General features: G+C 34.7%; 1 protein-coding gene across 5 annotated transcripts in view; it reads right to left on the bottom strand.

The window, feature by feature from the left end:
- LOC121193278 (disco-interacting protein 2 homolog C) overlaps positions 1-21,283 on the bottom strand; it is a 133,441-nt gene that overhangs the window by 452 nt on the left and 111,706 nt on the right. For 3 of the 5 annotated variants that reach the window (XM_041055511.1, XM_041055510.1, XM_041055508.1), the window contains exons 29-37: positions 20,030-20,160; positions 19,717-19,885; positions 19,443-19,613; positions 17,981-18,010; positions 16,741-16,802; positions 1,416-1,473; positions 1,221-1,295; positions 506-680; positions 16-139 (exon numbers count right to left, since the gene is read on the bottom strand). In XM_041055511.1, coding sequence (XP_040911445.1) covers positions 16-139; positions 506-680; positions 1,221-1,295; positions 1,416-1,473; positions 16,741-16,802; positions 17,981-18,010; positions 19,443-19,613; positions 19,717-19,885; positions 20,030-20,160 — 995 coding nt within the window. The remainder of the gene's footprint in view (positions 1-15; positions 140-505; positions 681-1,220; positions 1,296-1,415; positions 1,474-16,740; positions 16,803-17,980; positions 18,011-19,442; positions 19,614-19,716; positions 19,886-20,029; positions 20,161-21,283) is intronic. The other 2 variants (XM_041055513.1, XM_041055512.1) reach the window with 1 other exon arrangement.

A 21,283-nucleotide genomic window follows, 5' to 3' on the forward strand; every position in this document is an offset into this window, starting at 1 on the left:
GCATGTGTTCCTCACCACTCTGTGATGCTCTTGTGCGTCCTGATGACGGAGGTCTCGATGTCGATGGGGTGGTAACGCATCCCTCTCAGCTCCATGGCTTCCTCCAGAGCACCGACCACGTACAGGGCGTCGTGACGCTCTACACGAGCGCGCGCGCGCGCACACACACACGAAAACACACACACACACACTTGACTTTTAAAACAATGACAATAAAACTTGATTTGCTTTGATTTGAAATCCTGGATTACGGTCAGATGTTAATCACAGTTAAAGCAGATGCGCGTGTTCATTAATCACGGGCGGTGTTTAGACGGAGGCCGGCGGAGGTGTCGCCTTCTCCGGCCTCCGCTGACCTGCAGCTGACCTGCAGCGTTTGTTTTCATGTTTTCTAAAACCTCAGCTGATAATTATTTCATCCTTATTCTTCTGTTAGATGCCCTGAATCATCAGTTCACACACTGACCGGTGTCTGACGATCCGATCGCCTCGGTCACGTGCTTACCTCCGCTGGCGTCGGTGAGTTCGGTCCTGCGGAGGAAGCCCAGGTATCCGGTTCGAGCCCAGACGGTTTGCGTGTCTCCGAAGCTGAGCCTGGAGGTGAAGTGGTCCGACTGCAGCGCCTCGTCGCCGTAGACGGTGAAGTAACCGCTGGCGTTGTGGCCGCTGTGCACCCAGATCTACAAACACAGACCACACGGAGCAGATGGAGGTTCAGCTTTGGGTTCACTGTTGTATGTACTGCTCCAATATTATAGAAATCCAGTGTTTGGGGGGCTGGCTGTTATAAAAAGAATATTCTGAGGAGACAATAAAACAGCTACTACAAATGACTGTGCTTCGAGTTTCATATGTCTATAAAATCTGAAAAGGAAAAAATCAGACACCGTCTTCCTACTGCCTGTTTTGTTTAGTTTTTAATGAACATTTAACAAAATTCTGTAAATGATTAATTTTTCAGTAAAACTGTTGCTGTTTAAAACGTAACTGTAATCCAACAAATTGCTTAAGGAGTTATATGAAGTATTTCCTTATTTTGCCTCTCATTTACTCATAATAATTTTCTTTTCTAAAATATTAAGAAATGTTTTCTGAATATTGAAAAACAGTTTGATTTCAGTCCTTTGTTTCCACTTAAATCAGATTAAAGTTTTACTAGCATCAAGTGTCGTAGTCCAGCCACCGTCTTTATTGTGTGTGGGTGAAAAGCTCAGACCAACCTCTCCCAGATGTGACTCTCCCATTGGTCCCTTGGTCTCTGGGTTGGCGATGATGATCCGGACCCCTGGGAGGATCTGCTCAAAGAGAGAAGAACCGAGTGAACCGGAGTGGAAAAACATCTGCATCCACGTTTAAACAATTTAAACTTTATTAAACCACACACACACACACAGACACACAAAAAAAAACCTCACCTTCCCAGACTCCATCAGTGGCAGGCTGTGTGGTGACCCCCGCTCCACAAGTCTGACCCTGTGGAGCGAAAAAAACACGAGTTGAAGCAACAGAAAATTAAAACATGTATGGTATATAGTATGTCGTTTATATAACATTTTGAGGTCAAAAATTTTTTTGACTTTTTTTGCCCGAAAAAAAACGCCTTACTATACTATGACGTTTTTCATGACATTTGGAGGTCAAAAAAAATTTTGACTTTTTTTGACCGATTTTGACGCCTTACTATACTATGACGTTTTTATGACATTTTGAGGTCAAAAAAATTTTTGACTTTTTTTGGCCGATTTTGACGCCTTACTATACTATGACGTTTTTTATGACATTTTGAGATCAAAAAAATTTTTGACTTTTTTTGACCAATTTTGACGCCTTACTATACTATGACGTTTTTCATGACATTTGGAGGTCAAAAAAATATTTGACTTTTTTTGCCCGAAAAAAACGCCTTACTATACTATGACGTTTTTCATGACATTTGGAGGTCAAAAAATTTTTTGACTTTTTTTGCCCGAAAAAAACGCCTTACTATACTATGACGTTTTTCATGACATTTTGAGGTCAAAAAAAATTTTGACTTTTTTTTGGCCGATTTTGACGCCTTACTATACTATGACGTTTTTTATGACATTTTGAGGTCAAAAAAATTTTTGACTTTTTTTGACCAATTTTGACGCCTTACTATACTATGACGTTTTTCATGACATTTTGAGGTCAAAAAAATTTTCGACTTTTTTTGACCGATTTTGACGCCTTACTATACTATGACGTTTTTCATGACATTTTGAGGTCAAAAAAATTTTTGACTTTTTTTGCCCGAAAAAAACGCCTTACTATACTATGATGTTTTTCATGACATTTTGAGGTCAAAAAAATTTTCGACTTTTTTTTGGCCGATTTTGACGCCTTACTATACTATGACGTTTTTCATGACATTTTGAGGTCAAAAAAATTTTTGACTTTTTTTGACCAATTTTGACGCCTTACTATACTATGACGTTTTTCATGACATTTTGAGGTCAAAAAAATTTTCGACTTTTTTTGACCGAAAAAAACGCCTTACTATACTATGACGTTTTTCATGACATTTTGAGGTCAAAAAATTTTTTGACTTTTTTTGCCCGAAAAAAACGCCTTACTATACTATGACGTTTTTCATGACATTTTGAGGTCAAAAAAATTTTCGACTTTTTTTGACCGAAAAAAACGCCTTACTATACTATGACGTTTTTCATGACATTTTGAGGTCAAAAAAAATTTTTACTTTTTTTTGGCCGATTTTGACGCCTTACTATACTATGACGTTTTTTATGACATTTTGAGGTCAAAAATTTTTTTGACTTTTTTTGACCAATTTTGACGCCTTACTATACTATGACGTTTTTCATGACATTTTGAGGTCAAAAAAATTTTCGACTTTTTTTGACCGATTTTGACGCCTTACTATACTATGACGTTTTTCATGACATTTTGAGGTCAAAAAATTTTTTGACTTTTTTTGCCCGAAAAAAACGCCTTACTATACTATGACGTTTTTCATGACATTTTGAGGTCAAAAAAATTTTCGACTTTTTTTGACCGAAAAAAACGCCTTACTATACTATGACGTTTTTCATGACATTTTGAGGTCAAAAAAATTTTTGACTTTTTTTGCCCGAAAAAAACGCCTTACTATACTATGATGTTTTTCATGACATTTTGAGGTCAAAAAAATTTTCGACTTTTTTTTGGCCGATTTTGACGCCTTACTATACTATGACGTTTTTCATGACATTTTGAGGTCAAAAAAATTTTTGACTTTTTTTGACCAATTTTGACGCCTTACTATACTATGACGTTTTTCATGACATTTTGAGGTCAAAAAAATTTTCGACTTTTTTTGACCGAAAAAAACGCCTTACTATACTATGACGTTTTTCATGACATTTTGAGGTCAAAAAATTTTTTGACTTTTTTTGCCCGAAAAAAACGCCTTACTATACTATGACGTTTTTCATGACATTTTGAGGTCAAAAAAATTTTCGACTTTTTTTGACCGAAAAAAACGCCTTACTATACTATGACGTTTTTCATGACATTTTGAGGTCAAAAAAAATTTTTACTTTTTTTTGGCCGATTTTGACGCCTTACTATACTATGACGTTTTTCATGACATTTTGAGGTCAAAAAAATTTTCGACTTTTTTTGACCGAAAAAAACGCCTTACTATACTATGACGTTTTTCATGACATTTTGAGGTCAAAAAAAATTTTTACTTTTTTTTGGCCGATTTTGACGCCTTACTATACTATGACGTTTTTTATGACATTTTGAGGTCAAAAATTTTTTTGACTTTTTTTGACCAATTTTGACGCCTTACTATACTATGACGTTTTTCATGACATTTTGAGGTCAAAAAAATTTTCGACTTTTTTTGACCGATTTTGACGCCTTACTATACTATGACGTTTTTCATGACATTTTGAGGTCAAAAAAATTTTTTGACTTTTTTTGACCGATTTTGACGCCTTACTATACTATGACGTTTTTCATGACATTTTGAGGTCAAAAAAAATTTTGACTTTTTTTGCCCGAAAAAAACGCCTTACTATACTATGACGTTTTTCATGACATTTTGAGGTCAAAAAAATTTTCGACTTTTTTTGACCGAAAAAAACGCCTTACTATACTATGACGTTTTTCATGACATTTTGAGGTCAAAAAAAATTTTGACTTTTTTTTGGCCGATTTTGACGCCTTACTATACTATGACGTTTTTTATGACATTTTGAGGTCAAAAAAAATTTTGACTTTTTTTGACCAATTTTGACGCCTTACTATACTATGACGTTTTTCATGACATTTTGAGGTCAAAAAAAATTTTGACTTTTTTTGCCCGAAAAAAACGCCTTACTATACTATGACGTTTTTCATGACATTTTGAGGTCAAAAAAAATTTTCGACTTTTTTTGACCGATTTTGACGCCTTACTATACTATGACGTTTTTCATGACATTTTGAGGTCAAAAAATTTTTTGACTTTTTTTGACCAATTTTGACGCCTTACTATACTATGACGTTTTTCATGACATTTTGAGGTCAAAAAAATTTTCGACTTTTTTTGACCGATTTTGACGCCTTACTATACTATGACGTTTTTCATGACATTTTGAGGTCAAAAAAAATTTTGACTTTTTTTGCCCGAAAAAAACGCCTTACTATACTATGACGTTTTTCATGACATTTGGAGGTCAAAAAATTTTTTGACTTTTTCTGCCCGAAAAAAACGCCTTACTATACTATGACGTTTTTCATGACATTTTGAGGTCAAAAAAATTTTCGACTTTTTTTGACCGAAAAAAACGCCTTACTATACTATGACGTTTTTCATGACATTTTGAGGTCAAAAAAAATTTTGACTTTTTTTGACCAATTTTGACGCCTTACTATACTATGACGTTTTTCATGACATTTTGAGGTCAAAAAAATTTTCGACTTTTTTTGACCGATTTTGACGCCTTACTATACTATGACGTTTTTTATGACATTTTGACGTCAAAAAAAATTTTGACTTTTTTTGACCAATTTTGACGCCTTACTATACTATGACGTTTTTCATGACATTTTGAGGTCAAAAAAATTTTCGACTTTTTTTGACCGATTTTGACGCCTTACTATACTATGACGTTTTTCATGACATTTTGAGGTCAAAAAAAATTTTGACTTTTTTTGCCCGAAAAAAACGCCTTACTATACTATGACGTTTTTCATGACATTTTGAGGTCAAAAAAATTTTCGACTTTTTTTGACCGATTTTGACGCCTTACTATACTATGACGTTTTTCATGACATTTGGAGGTCAAAAAATTTTTTGACTTTTTTTGCCCGAAAAAAACGCCTTACTATACTATGACGTTTTTCATGACATTTTGAGGTCAAAAAAATTTTCGACTTTTTTTGACCGATTTTGACGCCTTACTATACTATGACGTTTTTCATGACATTTTGAGGTCAAAAAAAATTTTGACTTTTTTTGCCCGAAAAAAACGCCTTACTATACTATGACGTTTTTCATGACATTTTGAGGTCAAAAAAATTTTCGACTTTTTTTGACCGATTTTGACGCCTTACTATACTATGACGTTTTTCATGACATTTTGAGGTCAAAAAATTTTTGACTTTTTTTGACCGATTTAGACGCCTTACTATACTATGACGTTTTTTATGACATTTTGAGGTAAAAAAAAAATTTGACTTTTTTTGGCCGATTTTGACGCCTTACTATACTATGACGTTTTTCATGACATTTGGAGGTCAAAAAAAATTTTGACTTTTTTTGCCCGAAAAAAACGCCTTACTATACTATGACGTTTTTCATGACATTTTGAGGTCAAAAAAATTTTCGACTTTTTTTGACCGATTTTGACGCCTTACTATACTATGACGTTTTTCATGACATTTGGAGGTCAAAAAATTTTTTGACTTTTTTTGCCCGAAAAAAACGCCTTACTATACTATGACGTTTTTCATGACATTTTGAGGTCAAAAAAATTTTTGACTTTTTTTGACCGATTTAGACGCCTTACTATACTATGACGTTTTTATGACATTTTGAGGTCAAAAAAAATTTTGACTTTTTTTGGCCGATTTTGACGCCTTACTATACTATGACGTTTTTCATGACATTTTGAGGTCAAAAATTTTTTCGACTTTTTTTGACCGATTTTGACGCCTTACTATACTATGACGTTTTTCATGACATTTTGAGGTCAAAAAAAATTTTCGACTTTTTTTGACCGATTTTGACGCCTTACTATACTATGACGTTTTTCATGACATTTTGAGGTCAAAAAAAATTTTGACTTTTTTTGACCGATTTAGACGCCTTACTATACTATGACGTTTTTATGACATTTTGAGGTCAAAAAAAAATTTGACTTTTTTTGCTTGAAAAAAACGCCTTACTATACTATGACGTTTTTCATGACATTTGGAGGTCAAAAAAAATTTTGACTTTTTTTGCCCGAAAAAAACGCCTTACTATACTATGACGTTTTTCATGACATTTGGAGGTCAAAAAAAATTTTGACTTTTTTTGCCCGAAAAAAACGCCTTACTATACTAGGACGTTTTTCATGACATTTGGAGTTCAAAAAATTTTTTGACTTTTTTTGCCCGAAAAAAACGCCTTACTATACTATGACGTTTTTCATGACATTTTGAGGTCAAAAAAATTTTTGACTTTTTTTGACCGATTTAGACGCCTTACTATACTATGACGTTTTTATGACATTTTGAGGTCAAAAAAAATTTTGACTTTTTTTGGCCGATTTTGACGCCTTACTATACTATGACGTTTTTCATGACATTTTGAGGTCAAAAATTTTTTCGACTTTTTTTGACCGATTTTGACGCCTTACTATACTATGACGTTTTTTATGACATTTTGAGGTCAAAAAAATTTTTGACTTTTTTTGCTTGAAAAAAACGCCTTACTATACTATGACGTTTTTCATGACATTTGGAGGTCAAAAAAAATTTTGACTTTTTTTGCCCGAAAAAAACGCCTTACTATACTATGACGTTTTTCATGACATTTGGAGGTCAAAAAAAATTTTGACTTTTTTTGCCCGAAAAAAACGCCTTACTATACTAGGACGTTTTTCATGACATTTGGAGTTCAAAAAATTTTTTGACTTTTTTTGCCCGAAAAAAACGCCTTACTATACTATGACGTTTTTCATGACATTTTGAGGTCAAAAAAATTTTTGACTTTTTTTGACCGATTTAGACGCCTTACTATACTATGACGTTTTTATGACATTTTGAGGTCAAAAAAAATTTTGACTTTTTTTGGCCGATTTTGACGCCTTACTATACTATGACGTTTTTCATGACATTTTGAGGTCAAAAATTTTTTCGACTTTTTTTGACCGATTTTGACGCCTTACTATACTATGACGTTTTTTATGACATTTTGAGGTCAAAAAAATTTTTGACTTTTTTTGCCCGAAAAAACGCCTTACTATACTATGACGTTTCTTATGACATTTTGAGGTCAAAAAAAATTTTGACTTTTTTTGACCGATTTTGACGCCTTACTATACTATGACGTTTTTTATGACATTTTGAGGTCAAAAAAATTTTTTTGACGTTTTTTGCCCGAAAAAAACGCCTTACTATACTATGACGTTTTTTATGACATTTTGAGGTCAAAAATTTTTTCGACTTTTTTTGACCGATTTTGACGCCTTACTATACTATGACGTTTTTCATGAAATTTTGAGGTCAAAAAAATTTTTGACTTTTTTTGCCCGAAAAAAACGCCTTACTATACTAGGACGTTTTTTATGACATTTTGAGGTCAAAAAAAATTTTGACTTTTTTTGCCCGAAAAAAACGCCTTACTATACTATGACGTTTTTCATGACATTTTGAGGTCAAAAAAATTTTCGACTTTTTTTGACCGATTTTGACGCCTTACTATACTATGACGTTTTTCATGACATTTTGAGGTCAAAAATTTTTTCGACTTTTTTTGACCGATTTTGACGCCTTACTATACTATGACGTTTTTTATGACATTTTGAGGTCAAAAAAATTTTTGACTTTTTTTGCCCGAAAAAAACGCCTTACTATACTATGACGTTTTTCATGACATTTGGAGGTCAAAAAATTTTTTGACTTTTTTTGCCCGAAAAAAACGCCTTACTATACTATGACGTTTCTTATGACATTTTGAGGTCAAAAAAAAATTTGACTTTTTTTGACCGATTTTGACGCCTTACTATACTATGACGTTTTTTATGACATTTTGAGGTCAAAAAAAATTTTTTGACGTTTTTTGCCCGAAAAAAACGCCTTACTATACTATGACGTTTTTTATGACATTTTGAGGTCAAAAATTTTTTCGACTTTTTTTGACCGATTTTGACGCCTTACTATACTATGACGTTTTTCATGAAATTTTGAGGTCAAAAAAATTTTTGACTTTTTTTGCCCGAAAAAAACGCCTTACTATACTAGGACGTTTTTTATGACATTTTGAGGTCAAAAAAAATTTTGACTTTTTTTGCCCGAAAAAAACGCCTTACTATACTATGACGTTTTTCATGACATTTTGAGGTCAAAAAAATTTTCGACTTTTTTTGACCGATTTTGACGCCTTACTATACTATGACGTTTTTTATGACATTTTGAGGTAAAAAAAAATTTTGACTTTTTTTGCTTGAAAAAAACGCCTTACTATACTATGACGTTTTTCATGACATTTTGAGGTCAAAAAAATTTTCGACTTTTTTTGACCGATTTTGACGCCTTACTATACTATGACGTTTTTCATGACATTTGGAGGTCAAAAAATTTTTTGACTTTTTTTGCCCGAAAAAAACGCCTTACTATACTATGACGTTTTTCATGACATTTTGAGGTCAAAAAAATTTTCGACTTTTTTTGACCGAAAAAAACGCCTTACTATACTATGACGTTTTTCATGACATTTTGAGGTCAAAAAAAATTTTGACTTTTTTTGACCAATTTTGACGCCTTACTATACTATGACGTTTTTCATGACATTTTGAGGTCAAAAAAATTTTTGACTTTTTTTGACCGATTTAGACGCCTTACTATACTATGACGTTTTTATGACATTTTGAGGTCAAAAAAATTTTTGACTTTTTTTGGCCGATTTTGACGCCTTACTATACTATGACGTTTTTCATGACATTTTGAGGTCAAAAATTTTTTCGACTTTTTTTGACCGATTTTGATGCCTTACTATACTATGACGTTTTTTATGACATTTTGAGGTCAAAAAAATTTTTGACTTTTTTTGCCCGAAAAAAACGCCTTACTATACTATGACGTTTCTTATGACATTTTGAGGTCAAAAAAAATTTTGACTTTTTTTGACCGATTTTGACGCCTTACTATACTATGACGTTTTTTATGACATTTTGAGGTCAAAAAAATTTTTTTGACGTTTTTTGCCCGAAAAAAACGCCTTACTATACTATGACGTTTTTTATGACATTTTGAGGTCAAAAATTTTTTCGACTTTTTTTGACCGATTTTGACGCCTTACTATACTATGACGTTTTTCATGACATTTTGAGGTCAAAAATTTTTTCGACTTTTTTTGACCGATTTTGATGCCTTACTATACTATGACGTTTTTTATGACATTTTGAGGTCAAAAAAATTTTTGACTTTTTTTGCCCGAAAAAAACGCCTTACTATACTATGACGTTTCTTATGACATTTTGAGGTCAAAAAAAATTTTGACTTTTTTTGACCGATTTTGACGCCTTACTATACTATGACGTTTTTTATGACATTTTGAGGTCAAAAAAATTTTTTTGACGTTTTTTGCCCGAAAAAAACGCCTTACTATACTATGACGTTTTTTATGACATTTTGAGGTCAAAAATTTTTTCGACTTTTTTTGACCGATTTTGACGCCTTACTATACTATGACGTTTTTCATGAAATTTTGAGGTCAAAAAAATTTTTGACTTTTTTTGCCCGAAAAAAACGCCTTACTATACTAGGACGTTTTTTATGACATTTTGAGGTCAAAAAAAATTTTGACTTTTTTTGCCCGAAAAAAACGCCTTACTATACTATGACGTTTTTCATGACATTTTGAGGTCAAAAAAATTTTAGACTTTTTTTGACCGATTTTGACGCCTTACTATACTATGACGTTTTTCATGACATTTTGAGGTCAAAAATTTTTTCGACTTTTTTTGACCGATTTTGACGCCTTACTATACTATGACGTTTTTTATGACATTTTGAGGTCAAAAAAATTTTTGACTTTTTTTGCCCGAAAAAAACGCCTTACTATACTATGACGTTTTTCATGACATTTGGAGGTCAAAAAATTTTTTGACTTTTTTTGCCCGAAAAAAACGCCTTACTATACTATGACGTTTCTTATGACATTTTGAGGTCAAAAAAAATTTTGACTTTTTTTGACCGATTTTGACGCCTTACTATACTATGACGTTTTTTATGACATTTTGAGGTCAAAAAAAATTTTTTGACGTTTTTTGCCCGAAAAAAACGCCTTACTATACTATGACGTTTTTTATGACATTTTGAGGTCAAAAATTTTTTCGACTTTTTTTGACCGATTTTGACGCCTTACTATACTATGACGTTTTTCATGAAATTTTGAGGTCAAAAAATTTTTTGACTTTTTTTGCCCGAAAAAAACGCCTTACTATACTAGGACGTTTTTTATGACATTTTGAGGTCAAAAAAAATTTTGACTTTTTTTTGCCCGAAAAAAACGCCTTACTATACTATGACGTTTTTCATGACATTTTGAGGTCAAAAAAATTTTCGACTTTTTTTGACCGATTTTGACGCCTTACTATACTATGACGTTTTTTATGACATTTTGAGGTAAAAAAAAATTTTGACTTTTTTTGCTTGAAAAAAACGCCTTACTATACTATGACGTTTTTCATGACATTTTGAGGTCAAAAAAATTTTCGACTTTTTTTGACCGATTTTGACGCCTTACTATACTATGACGTTTTTCATGACATTTGGAGGTCAAAAAATTTTTTGACTTTTTTTGCCCGAAAAAAACGCCTTACTATACTATGACGTTTTTCATGACATTTTGAGGTCAAAAAAATTTTCGACTTTTTTTGACCGAAAAAAACGCCTTACTATACTATGACGTTTTTCATGACATTTTGAGGTCAAAAAAAATTTTGACTTTTTTTGACCAATTTTGACGCCTTACTATACTATGACGTTTTTCATGACATTTTGAGGTCAAAAAAATTTTCGACTTTTTTTGACCGATTTTGACGCCTTACTATACTATGACGTTTTTTATGACATTTTGACGTCAAAAAAAATTTTGACTTTTTTTGACCAATTTTGACGCCTTACTATACTATGACGTTTTTCATGACATTTTGAGGTCAAAAAAATTTTCGACTTTTTTTGACCGATTTTGACGCCTTACTATACTATGACGTTTTTCATGACATTTTGAGGTCAAAAAAAATTTTGACTTTTTTTGCCCGAAAAAAACGCCTTACTATACTATGACGTTTTTCATGACATTTTGAGGTCAAAAAAATTTTCGACTTTTTTTGACCGATTTTGACGCCTTACTATACTATGACGTTTTTCATGACATTTGGAGGTCAAAAAATTTTTTGACTTTTTTTGCCCGAAAAAAACGCCTTACTATACTATGACGTTTTTCATGACATTTTGAGGTCAAAAAAATTTTTGACTTTTTTTGACCGATTTTGACGCCTTACTATACTATGACGTTTTTATGACATTTTGAGGTCAAAAAAAATTTCGACTTTTTTTGACCGATTTTGACGCCTTACTATACTATGACGTTTTTCATGACATTTTGAGGTCAAAAAATTTTTGACTTTTTTTGACCGATTTAGACGCCTTACTATACTATGACGTTTTTTATGACATTTTGAGGTAAAAAAAATTTTTGACTTTTTTTGGCCGATTTTGACGCCTTACTATACTATGACGTTTTTCATGACATTTGGAGGTCAAAAAAAATTTTGACTTTTTTTGCCCGAAAAAAACGCCTTACTATACTATGACGTTTTTCATGACATTTTGAGGTCAAAAAAATTTTCGACTTTTTTTGACCGATTTTGACGCCTTACTATACTATGACGTTTTTCATGACATTTGGAGGTCAAAAAATTTTTTGACTTTTTTTGCCCGAAAAAAACGCCTTACTATACTATGACGTTTTTCATGACATTTTGAGGTCAAAAAAATTTTTGACTTTTTTTGACCGATTTAGACGCCTTACTATACTATGACGTTTTTATGACATTTTGAGGTCAAAAAAAATTTTGACTTTTTTTGGCCGATTTTGACGCCTTACTATACTATGACGTTTTTCATGACATTTTGAGGTCAAAAATTTTTTCGACTTTTTTTGACCGATTTTGACGCCTTACTATACTATGACGTTTTTCATGACATTTTGAGGTCAAAAAAAATTTTCGACTTTTTTTGACCGATTTTGACGCCTTACTATACTATGACGTTTTTCATGACATTTTGAGGTCAAAAAAAATTTTGACTTTTTTTGACCGATTTAGACGCCTTACTATACTATGACGTTTTTTATGACATTTTGAGGTAAAAAAAAAATTTGACTTTTTTTGCTTGAAAAAAACGCCTTACTATACTATGACGTTTTTCATGACATTTGGAGGTCAAAAAAAATTTTGACTTTTTTTGCCCGAAAAAAACGCCTTACTATACTATGACGTTTTTCATGACATTTGGAGGTCAAAAAAAATTTTGACTTTTTTTGCCCGAAAAAAACGCCTTACTATACTAGGACGTTTTTCATGACATTTGGAGTTCAAAAAATTTTTTGACTTTTTTTGCCCGAAAAAAACGCCTTACTATACTATGACGTTTTTCATGACATTTTGAGGTCAAAAAAATTTTTGACTTTTTTTGACCGATTTAGACGCCTTACTATACTATGACGTTTTTCATGACATTTTGAGGTCAAAAAAAATTTTGACTTTTTTTGGCCGATTTTGACGCCTTACTATACTATGACGTTTTTCATGACATTTTGAGGTCAAAAATTTTTTCGACTTTTTTTGACCGATTTTGACGCCTTACTATACTATGACGTTTTTTATGACATTTTGAGGTCAAAAAAATTTTTGACTTTTTTTGCCCGAAAAAAACGCCTTACTATACTATGACGTTTCTTATGACATTTTGAGGTCAAAAAAAATTTTGACTTTTTTTGACCGATTTTGACGCCTTACTATACTATGACGTTTTTTATGACATTTTGAGGTCAAAAAAATTTTTTTGACGTTTTTTGCCCGAAAAAAACGCCTTACTATACTATGACGTTTTTTATGACATTTTGAGGTCAAAAATTTTTTCGACTTTTTTTGACCGATTTTGACGCCTTACTATACTATGACGTTTTTCATGAAATTTTGAGGTCAAAAAAATTTTTGACTTTTTTTGCCCGAAAAAAACGCCTTACTATACTAGGACGTTTTTTATGACATTTTGAGGTCAAAAAAAATTTTGACTTTTTTTGCCCGAAAAAAACGCCTTACTATACTATGACGTTTTTCATGACATTTTGAGGTCAAAAAAATTTTCGACTTTTTTTGACCGATTTTGACGCCTTACTATACTATGACGTTTTTTATGACATTTTGAGGTAAAAAAAAATTTTGACTTTTTTTGCTTGAAAAAAACGCCTTACTATACTATGACGTTTTTCATGACATTTGGAGGTCAAAAAAATTTTGACTTTTTTTGCCCGAAAAAAACGCCTTACTATACTATGACGTTTTTCATGACATTTTGAGGTCAAAAAAAATTTTGACTTTTTTTGACCGATTTAGACGCCTTACTATACTATGACGTTTTTATGACATTTTGAGGTCAAAAAAAATTTTGACTTTTTTTGGCCGATTTTGACGCCTTACTATACTATGACGTTTTTTATGACATTTTGAGATCAAAAAAATTTTTGACTTTTTTTGACCAATTTTGACGCCTTACTATACTATGACGTTTTTCATGAAATTTTGAGGTCAAAAAAATTTTTGACTTTTTTTGCCCGAAAAAAACGCCTTACTATACTAGGACGTTTTTTATGACATTTTGAGGTCAAAAAAAATTTTGACTTTTTTTGCCCGAAAAAAACGCCTTACTATACTATGACGTTTTTCATGACATTTTGAGGTCAAAAAAATTTTCGACTTTTTTTGACCGATTTTGACGCCTTACTATACTATGACGTTTTTTATGACATTTTGAGGTAAAAAAAAATTTTGACTTTTTTTGCTTGAAAAAAACGCCTTACTATACTATGACGTTTTTCATGACATTTGGAGGTCAAAAAATTTTTGACTTTTTTTGACCGATTTTGACGCCTTACTATACTATGACGTTTTTTATGACATTTTGAGGTCAAAAAAAATTTTGACTTTTTTTGACCAATTTTGACGCCTTACTATACTATGACGTTTTTCATGACATTTGGAGGTCAAAAAAATATTTGACTTTTTTTGCCCGAAAAAAACGCCTTACTATACTATGACGTTTTTCATGACATTTGGAGGTCAAAAATTTTTTTGACTTTTTTTGCCCAAAAAAAACGCCTTACTATACTATGACGTTTTTCATGACATTTTGAGGTCAAAAAAATTTTTGACTTTTTTTGGCCGATTTTGACGCCTTACTATACTATGACGTTTTTCATGACATTTTGAGGTCAAAAATTTTTTCGACTTTTTTTGACCGATTTTGACGCCTTACTATACTATGACGTTTTTTATGACATTTTGAGGTCAAAAAAATTTTTGACTTTTTTTGCCCGAAAAAAACGCCTTACTATACTATGACGTTTTTCATGACATTTGGAGGTCAAAAAAAATTTTGACTTTTTTTGCCCGAAAAAAACGCCTTACTATACTATGACGTTTTTCATGACATTTTGAGGTCAAAAAAATTTTTGACTTTTTTTGACCAATTTTGACGCCTTACTATACTAGGACGTTTTTCATGACATTTTGAGGTCAAAAAAATTTTCGACTTTTTTTGACCGATTTTGACGCCTTACTATACTATGACGTTTTTTATGACATTTTGAGGTCAAAAAAAATTTTGACTCTTTTTGGCCGAAAAAAACTCCATATGGCCTTTGGCGTTTCTTATGACATTTTGAGGTCAAAAAAAATTTTGACTTTTTTTGACCGATTTTGACGCCTTACTACACTATGACGTTTTTTATGACATTTTGAGGTCAAAAAAATTTTTTGACTTTTTTTGCCCGAAAAAAACGCCTTACTATACTATGACGTTTTTTATGACATTTTGAGGTCAAAAATTTTTTCGACTTTTTTTGACCGATTTTGACGCCTTACTATACTATGACGTTTTTCATGAAATTTTGAGGTCAAAAAAATTTTTGACTTTTTTTGCTTGAAAAAAACGCCTTACTATACTATGACGTTTTTCATGACATTTGGAGGTCAAAAAATTTTTTGACTTTTTTTGCCCGAAAAAAACGCCTTACTATACTATGACGTTTTTCATGACATTTTGAGGTCAAAAAAATTTTTGACTTTTTTTGACCAATTTTGACGCCTTACTATACTAGGACGTTTTTCATGACATTTTGAGGTCAAAAAAATTTTCGACTTTTTTTGACCGATTTTGACGCCTTACTATACTATGACGTTTTTTATGACATTTTGAGGTCAAAAAAAATTTTGACTTTTTTTGCTTGAAAAAAACGCCTTACTATACTATGACGTTTTTCATGACATTTTGAGGTCAAAAAAATTTTTGACTTTTTTTGCCCGAAAAAAATGCCTTACTATACTATGACGTTTTTCATGACATTTGGAGGTCAAAAAATGTTTGACTTTTTTTGCCCGAAAAAAAACGCCTTACTATACTATGACGTTTTTCATGACATTTTGAGGTAAAAAAAAAAAAATCTACTTTTTTGACCAATTTTGACGCCTTACTATAGTATGACGTTTTTTATGACATTTTGAGGTCAAAATTTTTTTGACTTTTTTTGACCGATTTTGACGCCTTACTGTACTATGACCATTTTTATGACACTCAGGATTAAAAAAAACGACTTTTTTGGCCCATTTTGAATGTATCCTCCCTGTTCTGACAAACAGAACCTGGCCATCAGCCTTCGTGTTACCAATTTAACATTCTGTGCTAGCCTAGCCAAATGGCTACTGTAACTGTCAGTGGTGTTACCTCTAAAAAAAAGAAAGCTAAGCTCCTTCACTGGCTGTTATCATTATCATCAATGGAAAAGAACAGCACAGTAAATAATAATCGGTCCACCACCCCTCTCCACATCCAGACACCGACTGAGTTACAGCCAGATGACAGGAAGAGCTATTGCTCTCTCTCACCTGTCGGTCTCTGCTGCTAAGGTGGGTCAAAGTGATCTGACAGCCATCTGCGATACAGACAGCATTTTATAGAAATTAACAGGGATATTCATACTTAATAAATTACTGTTATATTTGCAGTTTTTCCTGACAGTTATAAATATCTCCCCCCAAAAGTGGCCAAGCCCCCGTTTCCAAATCCTAGTGATGTCCCTGACCGCGGCTAACATTAGCATGTTAACAGGCTGCAGGAGACATGCATGCTAACGACTTCTGAATGTTAACATGGACAAAAATAAAGATGAAGAGTAAAGATAATGTTTGACAAGACAACAGATAACTTAAGACGGCTGTGTTTGGTTTAACTCACCTGTCATGCCGTAGCGCTCTCATGTCAACATACACCGTCGTAGGGTCGGGTCCCGATGTGCCCTGAGAAACACCAGCGACAGCTGGGTTAATGCTGCAGTGTCCTTTAATACAGCTGCTACCATCATACAACTGCATGACAGGAACACGTCTACAACACTACAGCTACTTCTATTCCTACCAGGCTGCTGTGGATGCTCCTGTTCGTGCATTAGTGCTCACAGAGACGAGCTTTCCCTTCACAGCAGAGGGAACAGCTCTGGGTTTGAGTAAGGCTTTGGGAACCCACAACTCCTCTACGACATTCACAAAACGGTGGGGAGAACAATGTGGGAACGACAACAGTGGTGGATGATGTATGAAGCAAATCAGCAAAGGATTGAAAGTGAAAAACAAAGCCTATCCATACATTAGGAGAAGCCCAACAAGAACACTTTCTAAAATCAGATTCTAGTTGACGTTAACATGCAAAAGAAAATCCACAATAAAACTGACTTTCAGAAGAAAGAAACGGGGGGAGAGTGAAACCAAACCAGGGGAAAGAAAGATGGGAGAAAGGGGTGATGATGACCTAGGATCAGTAAGTGTGTGAAATGGATTTAATGATTTTTCTGGGACAATCTGATCTTGTCTGATAAGCTGGAATCAAGACTTTGTCCCAGTTCAGGGGCCTGATCCTCCAAAGTTCCCATTTCAAGACAGAATAGCATTGACAAAACTTTTCCAGAAAGGCCAATGATTATTTATCTTATATTGTGTGACATCTCCAAACTGCCTATTTTGTCTAACAGTCTAAAAGATATTCTCCCAACAATGATACGGAAAGCAGCAAATTCTCAAATTTAAGCCAGTGGAATGACTAGGAGTTTAGCATTTTTGCTTATTTTTCTGAATTCCTGAATTGACTAGCCCTTTCAGCATCTTTCACCAAACACAGATTAACTGATCAGACGAGTAAACTGCTGCAGAAAATGAAAACCTGAGCTGAAGACTAAATCCAAGACCTGGAAAACACTGAAACCATCCGGTAAATCCTGGGATCTCTTTGCATCCCTTGCTGCAATCACTTCTTGATCGAACTTTGGATTTAGAGAGCACATTCTGAGAACGATGATGGCATCTTCCATTCTCCTCAGACTCTCTAAACTAAAATCTAAAGCCAGCTGATGAGTGATGTGCTGACAAGCAGTAGGGTGTGGTGGTGCTGGTGGTTGGGGTGGGAGTTGATGGTGGTTCCCTACCTGGTCGGCAAGCTTTCCCAGCCTGTGAGGCTAAAGAAGCAAAGAGGGGCGGAGGAGGAGGAGGAGGAGGAGGAAAGTAAAAGGGGTAAGAAGAGGAAGGCAGGAAGGAGGACGGAGACAAAACCAGGTATGAGATATGTGGGTGGAGTTATGCATAAAACAAGGAGGGAAGAGGGAAGAAAAACATCAAGATGGAAAACTCAAAGAAACAAAACAAGCAAATCAGAACGAAAAGCTTTTTCAGCCAAATGTTAGTTTGGTCATTTACAGCTGCTAAAGAGGGGCTGGTTAATTTAGGTTGAAGTGAAATATTACAAACATACTGTCTGGTATTAGCTGCTTTACAGGAGAATTAATGTATTAATGTGTTGGCTGCGTTAATTCAAGTTATGAGTCATGCAGTTGGAATTACTGCTCAAAATCGTGCAAACTGATGAATAAATGACTACCTATGTTAAAAATCTGTGATAATATTTCAAAATGTCTTTTTACTGGCCTGGATTTTACAGTCTATAAAACACTCAGCAATATTCAAATGTAAGAGAAACTCAGACAGTGACTTAGTATCCGGAGCAGATGAGAAGTAATCTTCATTGTATTCCTCCTCAAACTTTTCTCTGAGTTTTAAGAACAGCGAAAAGAAAAATTCTGTAATGTAAGAGCAATGATCGGCTTGAAATGGACATGAGAGACATACAGAAAGAAACAGGTTTGTCTGGATGAGAAAGAGTAGACTAAAAAAAAGGCTTTTTCTGACTGAGGCTGTTTTCTCTCTGGAGCGTGTAATCTCTGTAATCCCACAAATCTGTAAAAGAGTATTTATAAATACCTAAAAATGTATTTTTAACATTTCAAAGCCAAAAATGAACCAGTTTCAGGCGCTCAGGAGTTCTAAAAATCGTTCAGATGAATAAAAAGGCTCTAAACGTTCAATGCAGAACAACCAAAACTGCAGTTACTTGGCTTTGTCTCTTCAGCAGTGATGGGCGAACCTGCAGGCTCCAAACTGTAAGATATGAAAACCCATTTAAGGTTGAATTTGCGAGTCCTCCGTCCCTGAAAGCACCGATTTATCAGCCAAGACTTTTCCTCTAAGAACAGTTCATTCTCTGCACATTCTGTAAGTGTTTACCTGCTTTATCTCAACAAAACAGATTTATAAAAAACATGAACGCAGCCAGAACCAGAACGACAAAAACGGTTCCAAAAATTTAGCTGTTTAAAAAAGTTTTACTGCAACTTTACTGGCCATCGTTCCCACAGTTTCATCTCTGTACAGAGATCATCCAGGACATGTTTGGCCTAGCTTAGCTCACTTTATGGATCCCATGTGATAATGAATAAAAGCAGGACACCACTACCTCCGGCCAAAATGTCAAACCAAGAAACGTCTTCACGTCTGCAGAGACATGAAATGGAGCGCAGAGAAAACCAGGAGGACAGAGGTGAAGGTCTGACTGACCTGCAGGCAGATGGCCAGGTTCACCCTGCAGCCGAAGGAAGTGCTGACCGCTCGAGGGTGGAGTCCCAGGTCCTTGAAGAGTTTGGAGAAGGACTGCGTCAGGGCTATCCTGGGACGCTCCTCGGCTACAACCACACAGGTCCTCACCCGAGACAGGTCCAAGCCTCGAGACTGAAAGGGACATGGGAAACAAGGAGAAGCTGTCAAATAACATTTTCAGAGTCTCAGGGGGGTTTCTTTTCTTGTCAGCTCAAACTAGAAATCCCCCGCGCACCTTCAGCGAGTCGGTCTGCAGGCCCAGGCCTTTGGTGCAGAGCTCCATGACGCTGTAGGAGCAGAAGGTGTCGCGGACTTTGTACTGACTGACGGCAGACAGCCAGAGAGCCGGGTTCACCTCCAGCTCGGACGGAGGGATCAGGATGGACTGGTGACCTGAGTACACACTGCACAGAGAAACCAGACCAGAAGAGTGAATACGGGCAGCCAGCGCTGCGGGATTCAAGCACCTGAACGCACCAACAAGAGGCTGGTGGAGGCAGAATGTTCACTGTGATTGACCATCTACCTACAGTATGTGTGTGTCTGACCTGCAAAGGCACCAGAGGACGAAGCCCAGGCCGCAGTACGGGTCCAGGCAGATGGCGACCTCTCTGGACGGGTAAAGCTCACACTGCAGCTTGATGGAGCGGCAGAAGGCACTGGTGGCTGTGTGAGACATCTGCAGCAGACAGACGCATGTCGCACAGAAACAGTGCAGCCGTTATTATTTTATTATTATTATTATTATTAAATATTATTATAAATTGTAAGTTTCATACATGGTCATTTCAGGTTACAAGGTGTCACAGGCCGCCACCTGTTGTTAGTCACTGGAAAAACATGAGGAATTCTCATTGCTCCGTTTACTTTTGTGATCTTTTCTTTTTCAAGCACAAATAAGAAACAGAAAATTCATTCAGAAAAATGATTGATTGATTAGAAATCCACGTGCACGGTGCCGGGATTAGCATCATGAAACTCGTGATGTGAGGGGCCCTGCAGCTGCAGTAGTGGCCGGATCAACTGACCGCTTTGTTTTTCCCTTTGTGTTCTGGCACCAGCGTCGCCTGCTGCAGCGTTAATATATATCAGCACTGGCTGATTTGCTCAGTAAGCACAGTGATTAGACATAATGGACGGGTAATCGAGCAGCACACGAGAGAAGATATGCTGGCGTTGTTTCCTCCTGTTCTGCTTTGGCTGAGCTGCTGATCAGTGTGCGGCACCTTCGCGGTGTTCGAGTGATGGAGCGTCGTTTCACAGATGTCTGTTTCTATGAAGTCATCTTGGACCAGTTTTTTCTGTTGACTCTGTGTTTCAAGTTCAAGTTCAAGTGTTGTCAAGTAAGGACAAGAAGACTTTCTGTTCTTAGTAAGCTAAACCATGAGAAAACCACAAAGTTATGACTGAGGGTTATTGAGTCAATTCAAGTGACTAATTAAAAAGTTTACAGCCTATGAATAAATCTTTGAGTTTGAGCTCTCTTATGTCTAATGATGCATCAGCCAAAATTTACAGTTCTCCTCCAACAAAAGACACGTGCAGTTTTCTTCAGTCTTCAAAGGACAGAGAACACATCACAGGGATGACGGCCACGCAGGAGGCTGGCGTCAGGACCCTGATCTGGTTTAATCTTTTAAACTAAATGAGTAGTGGCAGAGAAACAATGAGCTGAGAACAGGATGCAGGTTTGTTTTACTGCAGCAGGAATCAGCAGCTGCTTTAATCTTTAAAATGTCGTCACCATCCATTCACACACTCAGACTCTCAGCCTGCACTGCTCAGCACATCTTATATGGTTC

Source organism: Toxotes jaculatrix, chromosome 14 (genome assembly GCF_017976425.1).
Source record: "Toxotes jaculatrix isolate fToxJac2 chromosome 14, fToxJac2.pri, whole genome shotgun sequence".
Taxonomy (NCBI): Eukaryota; Metazoa; Chordata; class Actinopteri; family Toxotidae; genus Toxotes; species Toxotes jaculatrix.